The following is a 13,471-nucleotide window of genomic DNA, read 5'->3' on the forward strand; positions in this document are numbered from 1 at the left end:
GACCTGTCGACTTTCCTCCTCTTCAGCTTTTCTTTGTCCTTCTCGTCCATCTCCTCTTTTGGCTTCTTCTCTAGCTCCCGGTACAGCAAGCTGAATAAGTCGACGTATTCGCCCCTCAATATCTTTTCTCTAGTTGCCACTGTAAGGTGGTCGGCCAATGGCATAGCTGAGTCGCCAAAAGGGATAGCGTGAAAAGGAACCGCAGCATACGAAACAGCAGGGTGTGGTGGAAACCTGAGCCCCCAAGATGAAGTAGACGGAGCAGCTAACTGGCCTCCCCAAGGAAGGATGCCCCCAGCTATGGGGCTCGATACACCGCCAGCTCCGCCAGGCTGTCCCGCCGCAAGCGGCGAAGACAACCAGGAAGACCCCGTGCTTACTTGTCCAGGTGAGGGAGACAAGAAAGGAGACCACCCCAACAGTGACTGCTGACTCGGTGAGGGCCCTCCGGCTATATACGGAAATCCCAACCCGTGCGAAGGCACCGATGTGCCAGCCCCGGGTCCTATGACCGGTCCCCAAGGACCCCATGGCCAACCCATCCCCCGAAACTGAGCCGGCCATGTACCTTCTTGCTCAAGCGGAACCACTGCCACCTCCTCGGGCTCCCGTCCGTGATCCTCCTCCGGGGCGACCTGGTCCGGCGCATCACCATCATTGCCACCCTGTAAGGCAGATAAACGAGCGAGAACCTCCCTCTGAAAGGTGATGGTTGCCGCCCTACTGCTACCCGTAAGACCTGACATGCGCCGTGAAGGACCGGCGCCGCCTCTTTCCCCCTCCAAAGCCGCCAAGCTGTCTAGAATCGCTTGCCGCGTACTGGCATCGTCCCACTCCTCAACCGGGGGCTCCACTGGACGGGGTCTCTTAGCCGGCTTTTTTGCAGGCTGCTTTCGCATTGAAGGGCCTTGCCCCTTTTTTGGCACCATAGCAACCAATACTACCAACGCCCCTCCAAATAACGCCATCCAAACCTCGTGGCCTGAAGGGAAGCCCGCGTTTCACCTCAAGCCCGGCAGGTGTCCTGACTTTACCTATACCCCCTGACCTAATGGGCAACGCCAATGTACTAATGAGGAAAACCAGTGGAAAATTTGTGGGGGGGGAGGGAAGGCTATCAAAGCCTGCCTCAAGACACTGGGCTGCCAGTCAAGTCGCTTCACTGTCCCACCAGTGTGCAGCCTGTACCGCTCGGGACCTACAAGCCAGTGCTCACCGCCCAAACCACCCTACACTGCACAGTCAAACTTAGAAGCGGGGGGAGGATGGTAACTCTGGCCCACAGCCAAAGGCTTCCCGCCCAGCTCGTAAGGCCCACAGCCGCAAAATCAAAGCGGCTCGAGGAAGACAGGGGGGGGGGTTGATAAGAGCCAGGAATGATTGGGACGGAGCTATCGCCAACGCAGCGCAAACCAAGGACCTCTAACCAGTCCGCACGCTACGTCTCCTTTCGTCCCCCTATAGGCCAACCGGCGAAGTAACCCAGCTCGCCAAAACCAACGGCTGGGAGAGGGGAAATTGACAAGAGCGGGCAGAAGCAACCGCAGCCGCGGCCGCTCGGTCAAGGACCCCCGGAGGTCCTAACTCTGTGGCTCCCCTGCTCCCACTAAAAGCCCACCCCAAGGAATGAATAAAGAGACCCCGACACAACCGCCCGCCAAACGAAAACGGTGGGGGGGGGATTAAAAGAGCGGGCCGGTGCAACCGCAGCCGCGGCCGCTCTGACAGGGACCTCAAGAAGCCGGACGCTGCGCTCCTTCCCTCCCACTTGGGCCCCACTAGCAACGGGAGAAAGGGAGGAGGCCCAGAAGCACACAGCAAAATACTCCCTGTGAAGCCCAGCCGCTCTGCCCGGGGACAAAAGCCTCCGAAACACCCTCCTGGTGCCGTCGACCGCCCTGACAGCGCTAGACTGCTCTGTCTGCCACTCGCCGCCGACACACCCGACGGTAAGCCCAAAGGCCCTGCCCTGCCATGCCTGATCGTGGCAATGCTGCAGTCCTTCTTCGCCGACAAGCCCTGGACGAACTGCACCACAGGGGGACGGGCCAGCCTATTTTAAGGCTGCCCGCCCCCAAGCAGCCCAGGGCAGACCAAAGTCTCCCATCCTACAGGGGAGGCAATGGGCGGCCCCCAGCCTAAGGCGGCCGCTCGGCTGGGTGGTGCCGAATTATCTATCCCAGGCCGAGGGAGGCAAGACTGAAAACAACTACAGAAAGAGCTTTTTCCATCGCTGCTCCCCACTGGTGGAACCAGCTTCCTGAGGAGGACAGAGCCTTGCGGGACCTTGCCCAGTTCCACACTGAATGCTATCCTAAATCATACGGAATTAGCACCAAATTGTTTAAACTGTTTTAAATTGTTTATTTTAATGTTTGATTTTGATTATTCCATTATATTTTGTGAGCTGCCCTGAGCCTGCTTCGGTTGGGAGGGCAGGATATAAATCAAATAAACTAAACTAAAGACACCCCAACCATGGGACCTAGCCCAAATACTGATGTGCACTATAAGTTAAATACAGACAAGACATAAACCATCAGGAAAACCTGATGACACACAAATTATGAGGGGAAAATCCCAATTGAAGAAGTGATTCATCAGTCTCTTTTTAAAAGTACTCAACTGAAAAAAAGTTTTAAAATATTTCTGCTCACCTAAAACAAAACAAAAAGGTAAGCACTCAACAACATAGAGGTGTCTAATGGTGTAGGAAAATTGGGGAAGATGTGAAAAGTCAGTAATATCCTTCAGGGAAAGGAGGCCTGTAAGCTGAATCCCCAGATAGTGGTGTTATCTTTTAGTAAAAATTCTCCTGTTGTGGCAAATCTGACCATCCGGATTGGTTGGGGCTTGGTGGGACCAGGGGGTATCAGCCTTTGGCCCATCAAACTATCAATCTTGCATGCCATTGGTTGAGTCTGCTCTTCTCTCCCACCTGAGTGGCTGTTGCTAGCCAGCAAAGCTGATTCTGTCAGTAAAATGCCTGATCCTGCCTTGATGGTTGGGATGAGTAGAAATCCAATGAATAAATAAATCACTTTCAATTATAGGGTGAGTAGTTCTAACGGCTAGTCTCAGCTTCATATACGCTTTAACTTGTTTAATAGAACAAGATCTATTAAAAAACAAAAATGCTAATTAAAGCTACTTAAGCTACATTATTGCTTGTTTGTGCTGTTTAATCCATAAATACACTCACTATTCCACATTTAGAACCACTAATACAGATTATTGTACATGTGATCTAATAAAATAAATTAAATTAAATATATGTAAAGAATACTCTGGTAGAATGTTATGAACTTGACTGTTCACAATTTTAACAGAGTTTTGTATGTTTTAACTTCCTAGCCAGGGAAAGGACAAAAGAAATGAGACCAAACTTGAAAATAAGGGTGGAAAGAGACTGCTGGTGCCACTGCTGGCTTGGTTTGATGGGCTTAGCAACATCTCATGATAGGCAAGTTTTTGTCTCAGCCTTACTCCATTCATCCTCTGATGACTTCAACATGGGTCATCTGCCTCAACTTCTGTGCTGCTGGAAAAGATTTCCCCCCTGATTCCTCATAGCACAATGGTGCATTTGTGCATCTTCTGGGGTTTTGCTGGCTTTTCTCTGATCTTTCTCAAACCTCCTTTGTTGCAAAATTTTGGGAAAGATCACAGTTAAGTCTGGATGAGTGGGGAAAATGTCCTTGGTGGTCAAATGTTCTCCATCAGGGCAATCACTGGACATCCATGGGGTACTAACATCTGATCTTGAAGACATACTGTGTGAATGCATGATACACAATATGAGCTTCTGCACAAATTATCAAAGCCAGTGTCTAATAGCTGTGGTTCCATCCCTTGCTCAGGACATAAGGATAGCCTGTGTAATAATTGGGAGGATGGGGAATAGGACCTAGGAAGTTTTGGAATGGGGGTTGTAGAAGGAAGATGAAATTGGGGGAAAGGCTGGATCTCTCTTCATTCTTTACTGCCAACCAAACTTGATGAGCTTTTACTTTGTATCTCTTATACTTCTGTTTTAGAGTCCCACATTTTGTACACTAGATCACAATGTCTCTCACTCTGGAGCATATTAATCTTTGAGAAGGGAGATACATTAGGCATAGATAGGATCATTGCCTTACTAGAAAACTACTTGAAGCCCCATGTAAACTGCTCTGAGCTTTCTAGAGAAACATTGTGATTCTTAACGTTTCTGCTGGTGCTTAATAGTGTTAGAAAAACATAGAATGTTTTCCATATGGTAAAACATAGAATGTTTTCCATATGGTAAAATAGAACATCTTGCTCAGCTGTGCTGGTTTAACCAATAAGACATTCCCTTCTGCCATATCCTGAGGTGACAAATGTCAAAGGAACATGCTTGTGCAGGTCTACTCATCCCAGACCTCCCAAATACTGGAGAGAGAGTAAAAATGACAGCAAAGAATAGCCTTTAATGAAGAAAGCCCAACAGTGTTTTTCCAAGTGACATCAAATAGCTGTAGCACAGCCAAAGTGAGAAAAAATGCCAAAGCCAACATTGCTAGCTGCATCACATCAGTAATACTAGAACTCAGGATGATGTTCAGAAGGAGTAAAACCATCATATCACAGCAGTAGGGCCCATTAGAAATGAAGAGGTCCCACTGGGGCATTTTATTTGCACACTTCAGTAGAGTGCATGGCAAAGGCTTTGCTAATGCTTCATGGGCTGCTAATTTCCTCTCTGACCCTTTTTGTTGAAGAGTGACCCCAGCCAGAATCCCTCTGCAATGAATGCCAAAGCCTGACACAGGTCTGGGTTAGGGGTGACAAAGAAGCCTCTGTGGGCTTTTAATCAGGCTTCAGTTTGCACTAAGAACACAGATGGGAGGCTGTGACACTCTAAAGATCTGGGTGGCACAATAAGGGAGGCCCCAGGGTCTCCCATGTAGGCAGCCCACCGCCTGCTGAAGACAGCTTAAGGAATTCCTCAGGCGGGGAGAGGAGAGGGAGGAGGAGAAAGGAGGGAAAAGGAGAGGAGGATGGCTTCTTTTGTGAAAATAAGTTTCTTTAGAAATGAAGGTTTTTCGCTGAATACCCCCATTAGATGACCCAATCAGGTCCTGGCAGATGAATATCACAGGCATGCAGCTTATTCATAGCAAGATGCAGCTTTTACTGCTCTCCCTCCCACAACCTCTACCCTACTTCACCCCTCCCTGTTCCCTCAACCCTTCATTCATTTTAAGACTAATTTGTTTTTTTAATGTTTTCTTCTTTTTCTACCTCCTCCTCATCTCCCCCTGAAGACTGTGATTTGTATTGCAAGGCATCCAAAGGGAAGCTGAAGATCAACATGAAGAAGTATTGCAAGAAAGACTACGGTGAGCAATCCCCTCCTTCCCCCAAAAGAGTATGCATGTATGGTACAAGTTATGTCCCATTTGTTTTCTGAAATACAATCAATTTTGTTTCGTTTATACATGATATTCAAGTGTTGAGGGGGGCCCCCACTTCCAAAGGATATGCTTGTGTTGTCTGGACTGGGAGAAGGCACCTGCCATAGAGGCTGTACAGCTAGTGTAGGCAAGGAGAGTCAGACTGGCAAGTGAGGCTTTGTTCTGTGAAACAGTTTCACACGTCTGTTCAGTGATGAAATATATTAGATAGTCTTTGGTATTTTTCCAAGCGTCAGTCTTGCTTGAGTAGGATATGCGTGTAGCTGTGTGTGTGTGTGTGTGTGTGTGTGTATGGGAGACTAACAGAGAATGCCAGTGATCTCCTTTTGATAAGGGAGTGAAAGAGAATTCAGTATTCATGAAAAGACTAACTAGAGAAGAACAGGTATGCCAGAGAGAGCTCAAGAGCCATGAAGAAGATAATTTGGGAGTTATTTTGTGTATGTACATAGGTTTTATGTGTTATGATACTGAAAGGACATCTACAAGCAGCTGTGCTTATAACAAAGGCTTTACTGAATTGTCAAGAGTAGACTGAGAGTGCAGTCACATGTCACATTAAAAGCAGGCATGTAGCGCTCATATTTGAACAGCTGAATATTGATTCAATGTGGGGCCAATCAGACAAGCATCCAAGAATGAGACTCATCCTGTTGTTGAGTGATCAGACGTCCAATGCTATCACACAGTTTTCTTGAAGCATGTGTGATCAGATGGTCATTCTGGGGGGGAGGTGTGTTTCATTGAACATGCGCCCAACCGTTTGGAGGTGGGAAATCTAACGTTGCTTCAGAGGCGGGGGGGGGGGGGAGTTCCAGGGATTAATGTTGCCGATTCAAACCAGGAGACTGCCAGGAACTACTTTCCTGGAAATTGGCAGTGACAATGATATTTGGAAATCCTCCACAATGAAAAAAAAATATTTTTTTCCTGTTCTGAATAGTGGGATAAATTCCCCCCCCCCCCCTTCCATGATCCTGTGTTGATCAGAGAAGCAGAAGCGTCACCTCAGATTCCTGGATGATCTGGCCATGCACATGTCTGCTGGGGCTTTAAAAAAAAAAAAAGTGGGAGGGGCGGATGGCAGGCGCTAAACATTCCAAGGGGCAGTATCTCATATGAGCTGTCCAAACAGGAAAAACCCGAATGTATGCTGATTCTATTGAGGAAGACTCAGCATGGGTTCTGCAAGGGAAGATCTTGCCTCACTAACCTGTTACATTTCTTTGAGGGGGTGAACAAACATGTGGACAAAGGAGACACAATAGATGTTGTTTACCTTGACTTCCAGAAAGCTTTGGATAAAGTTCCTCATCAAAGGCTCCTTAGAAAGCTTGAGAGTCATGGAGTAAAAGGACAGGTCCTCTTGTGGATCAAAAACTGGCTGAGTAATAGGAAGCAGAGAGTGAGTATAAATGGGCAGTCTTCGCAGTGGAGGACGGTAAGCAGTGGGGTGCCGCAGGGCTCGGTACTGGGTCCCATGCTCTTTAACTTGTTCATAAATGATTTAGAGTTGGGAGTGAGCAGTGAAGTGGCCAAGTTTGCAGATGACACTAAATTGTTCAGGGTGGTGAGAACCAGAGAGGATTGTGAGGAACTCCAAAGGGATCTGTTGAGGCTGGGTGAGTGGGCGTCAACGTGGCAGATGCGGTTCACTGTGGCCAAGTGCAAAGTAATGCACATTGGGGCCAAGAATCCCAGCTACAAATACAAGTTGATGGGGTGTGAACTGGCAGAGACTGACCAAGAGAGAGATCTTGGAGTCGTGGTAGATAACTCACTGAAAATGTCAAGACAGTGTGCGTTTGCAATAAAAAAGGCCAACGCCATGCTGGGAATTATTAGGAAGGGAATTGAAAACAAATCAGCCAGTATCATAATGCCCTGTATAAATCGATGGTGCGGTCTCATTTGGAGTACTGTGTGCAGTTCTGGTCGCCGCACCTCAAAAAGGATATTATAGCATTGGAGAAAGTCCAGAGAAGGGCAACTAGAATGATTAAAGGGCTGGAGCACTTTCCCTATGAAGAAAGGTTGAAACGCTTGGGACTCTTTAGCTTGGAGAAACGTCGACTGCGGGGTGACATGATAGAGGTTTACAAGATAATGCATGGGATGGAGAAAGTAGAGAAAGAAGTACTTTTCTCCCTTTCTCACAATACAAGAACTCGTGGGCATTCGATGAAATTGCTGAGCAGACAGGTTAAAACGGATAAAAGGAAGTACTTCTTCACCCAAAGGGTGATTAACATGTGGAATTCACTGCCACAGGAGGTGGTGGCGGCCACAAGTATAGCCACCTTCAAGAGGGGGTTAGATAAAAATATGGAGCACAGGTCCATCAGTGGCTATTAGCCACAGTGTATGTGTGTATATAAATTTTTTTGCCACTGTGTGACACAGAGTGTTGGACTTGATGGGCCGTTGGCCTGATCCAACATGGCTTCTCTTATGTTCTTAAAAGGGCCGGACTTTCTGCGCTATCAAATTAGTGCGGCATTGATCCAGGGCAAGCCAGGATGACCCTGGATGATGCTCGATTGCCAGATGTGGATGTCTGGATGAACATATTTAATTCATCAGCGAGACGGAGCTGTGTCACCACTAATAGTACATCTGAGCACACCCTGAAAGAGGCAGAGGGCTGCTCCCTTAGAATCCTTCCCCTAGGAACACAGCTGCTGTTAACATAGAATAATAGAATCACAGAGTTGGAAGGAGCCATACAGGCCACCTAGTCCATCCTCCTGCTCAAAGCAGGATCAGCTTAGAGCATCCCTGATAAGTGTTTTTTCAGGCACTGCTTAGAGACCACCAGTGAGGGGAAGCTCACATTTCCCTTCCATTGTCAAACAACTCTCATTGTAAAAAAGGTTTTCCTAATATCCAATCAATACCTTCCCACTCTTGATTAAGACCCACTGTTATGGGTTTTATCCTCTGCTGCCAACAGGAACAGCTCCCTGCCCTCCTCTTAGTGACAGTCCTTCAAATACATGAAGAGAACAACTATGTCCCCTCTTAAACTCCTCTTCTCCAGACTGAACATTCCCAAGTTCCTCAGCCTTTCCTCACAGGGCTTGGTCTCCAGGCCCCTGAACATCCTTATTGCACTCCTCTGCACCTGCTCCATTTTGTCCATATCCTTCTTGAAGTGAGGCCTCCAGAACTGCACACAATACTCCAGGTGTGGCCTGACCAATGCAGTGTACAGCGGGACTATAACACCTTGTGATTTTGATTTCCTTTTATCATAGTTTCATTTATCATGATGCATCCTTTGTTGGGGGGTTTTCAAATGCTGCCGCTCTTGTGGGAAGAAGATTGCCCCCGCAGACGGCCATTCCCTGTGTCTTCTCTGCTTGGGTGAAGCGCACCACATGGAGTCCTGCCCGCACTGCCTCCTCTTCTCCAAGCAAACGAGGAAGAACCGGGCGGTGCGGCTTTCGGCTGCTTTAACTGAGTCGGCACTTTGTCCTCCGAAATCGGCATCGGGCCTGTTGGCATCGACAATGGCAGACACTGCGGCCCCAATGGTCACATCGGCTGATGTGGCACCAGTCTTGACCGAAAAGCCGATCGAGCAAGGCCCCTCCACAAAACGAACCCAAGAAGGATCAGTGGATACGCCCACCAAGAAGCGTCGGGATGACTCGGGGACCCGAGCATCCATACCAAAGAAGGCAAAGTCTAAAGAGAAGTGGAAGAGGTCCTGCACTCCATCGCCTTCTCGCGACGTTTCGACACCGATAACTTCTGCTCCGCCGAGGAAGATCCTGGTGTCCCCGTGCCACAGCCCATTGGCATCGAGAGGCAGCGCTCATCAATCCCGTCTCTCGATGTCCGAACATGAGATCGACCTCACTCAGCGATCTTCTTCTTCTGGGTTGAGGCGACGCAGTAGGAGTGGTTTGATCTCTGAAGTAGAGGCATCAGTGCCGATGGACCCATCGACCCCGATGGAACCTAGAGGCAGACGAGATCTGGAGCCTTCCATGGCACCACGCCGTTTTCCACCGCTACCACCATGGGAGCAGCGTCAGTGGCCACCCACCTATCCGTACCCTTATCCACCATATCAGTGGTTTCCACCGAAGGAGTTTGCGGAGTGGGATCAGCAATCAGAGGCATCCTACATGTCGAGGCTTTTGCACCATTCCAGAAGGCCCTCGGCATCGGCATCAATCCCTCTGGAGAGGCATACCGCCCCAACAGCTAAGACTCATTGGCGTCCATCGGCATCGACCCGTTCACCCATTTGGGAATCGACACCGATCCTCTCCAAGCACCCCATGCAGAGGGAGTCTTCCTCGTCGGACTCTGAGAGCGGTACCGACAACCAGGAAAGAGCCTTGGAACCTTCGCCAGTGTCCCATATGGCCGAGGATCTTCCTATCTTGCCATCAGAAGATCTGAAGTCATATGGTGAACTGGTGAAGAGGATGGCAACCTCTCTCTCCCTGCCTGTGACACAACCACAACCTGTTGTGGATGATAATGTCTTTGACATTATGCAAAGGGACACATCCACAGCAATCGCTTTTCCGGTCACCAAAGTGATTCTGCAGGCAGTCAAGGAGCCCTGGAAGAAACCATCTTCTACGCCGGTGTCATTTAGAAGGCTGGACCACATGTATAGGTTCCAGAAGGCGGGTGCCGAGTTCCTTTTCGCCCACCCGAAACCGAACTCAGTGGTCGTCTCTTCCTTCTCCAAGGCGCGTAAGGTCCTCTCATCCCCACCTGACAAGGAAAGGAAGAAGCTGGACAATATGGGAAGAAAGGTCTACTCCGCAGGGGCCCTAGGAGTAAAGGTATCTAACTATGCTGCTTGCATGGCTAGATACCAATACTCCGTATGGGAACAACTCACCCCGCTCCTCTCTTCCCTGAGTGAAGACAAAAAGGAAGTTGCAGAAAGAAGGCTTTGCTGTGGCCAAGGAACAATTGGGTGCAGCAAAGCACATGGTGGTTGTGTCCGCAAAGACCATCACGTCCGCTGTGTGCCTTCGTCGACACTTATGGCTAAGGTCAACAGCCCTGCAGTAAGACACTAGGGCCTTTGTTGAGGACTTGCCCTTTGAGGAAGACGGCCTTTTCAGCACCACCACGGACAGTGAGCTGCAGGAGATAGACAAGAAGACCTCCAGGAACTTGGGTGTGCAGGCCACCTCCAGAGGTCCCAAGGCGAAGCAGTGGCACAAACCCTGGGCCAAGAAGACATATCAAAAGTTCTCGCCCGAACAACAATGGCGACCCCATTCGGCCCAACCTGACAGCAGGCCACCATATTCAGGTAACAACAGAAACTGTTATGGCTCCCAGGCCACTGGCAAATCCAAGGGCACTCGTCCTCAAAAGCAGGGCCTTTGACTTTCTCGTGGCACGCGTCATCGTCCCCACTGGTTTTACATCTATCCGCCTCTGCCCTTTCCTCCCTGCCTGGGAGTTGATCTCTACAGACAGGTGGGCGCTGTCCATCATAGAAGAGGGCTACAAAATAGAGTTTGTTCAGATTCCGAACCAATCCGTGGTAATCACCACTCCCCCTTCCCCACCTCTGCTGGCGGAGGTGAACAACCTCCTACAGAAACAAGCCATAGAGAGGGTTCCGATGGAGGCCAGGACAGGAGGTTTTTACTCTCATTACTTTCTGGTCCCCAAGCGGGACGGGGGTTTAAGACCAATTATGGATCTTCGGAATCTGAACAAATTTATTCTGTACCAGAAGTTCAGAATGTCCACTCTGCAAACAATCCTGCCCCTCATCAATCAAGGGGACTGGATGGCGACCCTGGACCTCAAGGATGCCTACTTCCACGTCAGCATCCATCCAGCGTTCAGGCGTTTCCTTTGGTTTGCAGTTGGTTCTCAACACTTCCAGTTCAAAGCTCTTCCGTTCGGCCTGTCCATTGCACCTCGGGTGTTTACGAAGATGATGAGCATTGTGGCTGCCCATCTCCATCTCCAGGGAGTTGTCGTTTTTCCATACATCGACGACTAGCTCCTTGTGGCGAAGTCGAGGGAAAGTTTGTCAACGCACATTGCCATCACTCTATGTCCTCTCAACACTTTGGGGTTGCAGGTCAATTTGGAGAAATCTCACCTTACTCCGTCAAGGACAGTGCAGTTCATAGGGGCTTTGCTGGATACGAACCTGCAAAGCGCATACCTGCCTCCGCAGAGAGCGAGGGACATTATCTGTCTGGTACGACTTCTACAGAGACGAAAGTGGGGCACAGCACAGCAGCTGCAGCAGATGCTGGGGCTGATGGTGGCGACAACAAGCGTGCTACTTTTCGCGAAACTGAGGATGAGAGGCCTACAGTTGTGGTTTCTTCGCCGGTTTTACCCACTCAGAGACTCACCTCGAAAGAGGTTCGTCATCCCATCCGTGACTCTTCAGACGCTACAGTGGTGGGAATCAGAGAACAACATATGTCAGGGAGCTCCCTTTCATCTCCCGACTCCCACTGTGACTATCACAACACATGCTTTCTTGTGGGGTTGGGGGGCCCACATGGAAGGTCTGTGTGTGGCGGGGCCCGTGGCCGCCAAAACTGACTCAATGACACATAAATTACCTAGAACTGCTGGCGGTTCATTTTGCCCTATGCTCTTTCCGCCCCTTGGTGGCAGGGAAGATTGTAGCGTTATTTACCAACAATACTACTGCCCTTTGCTACATCAACAGGCAGGGAGGGACAGTTTCTGCTTTTCATGATCCTGTGGAGAGATATTCTGTTTTTGCAGACCCTCATTCCAAGAAGTTTTTGAGGGGTTTGTTTAGGCTGCATCCACCACCAAGATCGCCCCCGCAGTTGTGGGACTTGACTTTAGTGCTGGACAAACTAACTCGTCGCCCTTTTGAGCCGTTGGCCATGTGCTCTTTGCAGCTCCTGTCATGGAAAACTGCATTTTTGATTGCTATCACATCAGCACGTTGTGTAGGGGAGCTCATGGCGATGCGTTGTGATTATCCCTATCTTGTTTTTTGGGAGGCTGGAGTTTCCTTGGCTCCTGACATTACTTTTCTTCCGAAGGTGGTCTCTCAGTTCCACCTCAATTTAGAAGTTTGGTTGCCCACTTTTTACCCTAACCCCTCCTCGGAGGAAGAACGTAGGTTGCATGCTTTGGACGTAAAACGTGCTTTGTTGTTTTATTTGATCCGTTCAAAGAGTTTTCGTAAGGACAAGCAGCTTTTTGTTTCATATGCTGCCCCTAAGTTAGGCTCCAGGATTTCATCTCAGAGGCTCTCAAAATGGCTCACTGAGACTATTAAACTCTGTTATTTGTTGGCAAAGAAGCTGTTACCTGGGCCTGTTTGTGGACACTCCACAAGAGCGATGGCTACGTCAGTGGCATTCCTGAGAGGCGTGTCCCTGACTGATGTCTGCAAGGCTGCCACCTGGTCTTCTCCGCATGCCTTCATGAAGCACTATGCGCTGGACGTGCATGCTCAGCAGAGGACTCAATTGGGAACTGCGGTGTTGCAAGCTGTTTCTTCCGGTTGACCGTCTTCCCGCCTCCAGGTATGTCTTGCTTGCTAATCTCCCATGAGTGTGAAGCACAGAGACCACGAAGAAGATAGACAGTTTGCTTACCTGTAACTGTAGATCTTCGAGTGGTCATTTGTGCATTCACACTACCCGCCCTCCTTCCCCACCAGTAGGAGCTTCCAGCGGTCAGGAAGGAACTGGCAGGATCCCCGCGCTGGCGCAGGTGAGCATGCATACTAGGACGCCTGCACATGCCCATTGGCGCCGAGCATGGAAAAATCCCAGGCTTTTCAGATACTGATTCGGGGATCGGCGCAGGTGTTCTAGCCCCATGAGTGTGAATGCACAGATGACCACTCAAAGATCTACAGTTACAGGTAAGCAACCTGTCTTTCCCTTCCAGAAACATGGCTAAGCTCTATAATAATAACCCCAATCTTTAAAAAAGGTGATTCCAACAATACTGAGAATTATAGACCTATTAGCCTTTTATCTATCATAGGGAAACTCTACGCTAAACACTTATTAACGAAGCTA

The 13,471-nt window shown here is 49.2% G+C and overlaps 1 protein-coding gene across 1 annotated transcript in view; it reads left to right on the forward strand.

Moving 5' to 3' along the window:
• Positions 1–13,471, forward strand: part of NTN1 (netrin 1) — a 623,591-nt gene that overhangs the window by 540,534 nt on the left and 69,586 nt on the right. The window contains exon 5 of the mRNA XM_060252655.1: positions 5,289–5,363. Coding sequence (XP_060108638.1) covers positions 5,289–5,363 — 75 coding nt within the window. The remainder of the gene's footprint in view (positions 1–5,288; positions 5,364–13,471) is intronic.

The sequence above is a fragment of the Heteronotia binoei genome, chromosome 13 (genome assembly GCF_032191835.1).
Source record: "Heteronotia binoei isolate CCM8104 ecotype False Entrance Well chromosome 13, APGP_CSIRO_Hbin_v1, whole genome shotgun sequence".
NCBI lineage: Eukaryota > Metazoa > Chordata > Lepidosauria > Squamata > Gekkonidae > Heteronotia > Heteronotia binoei.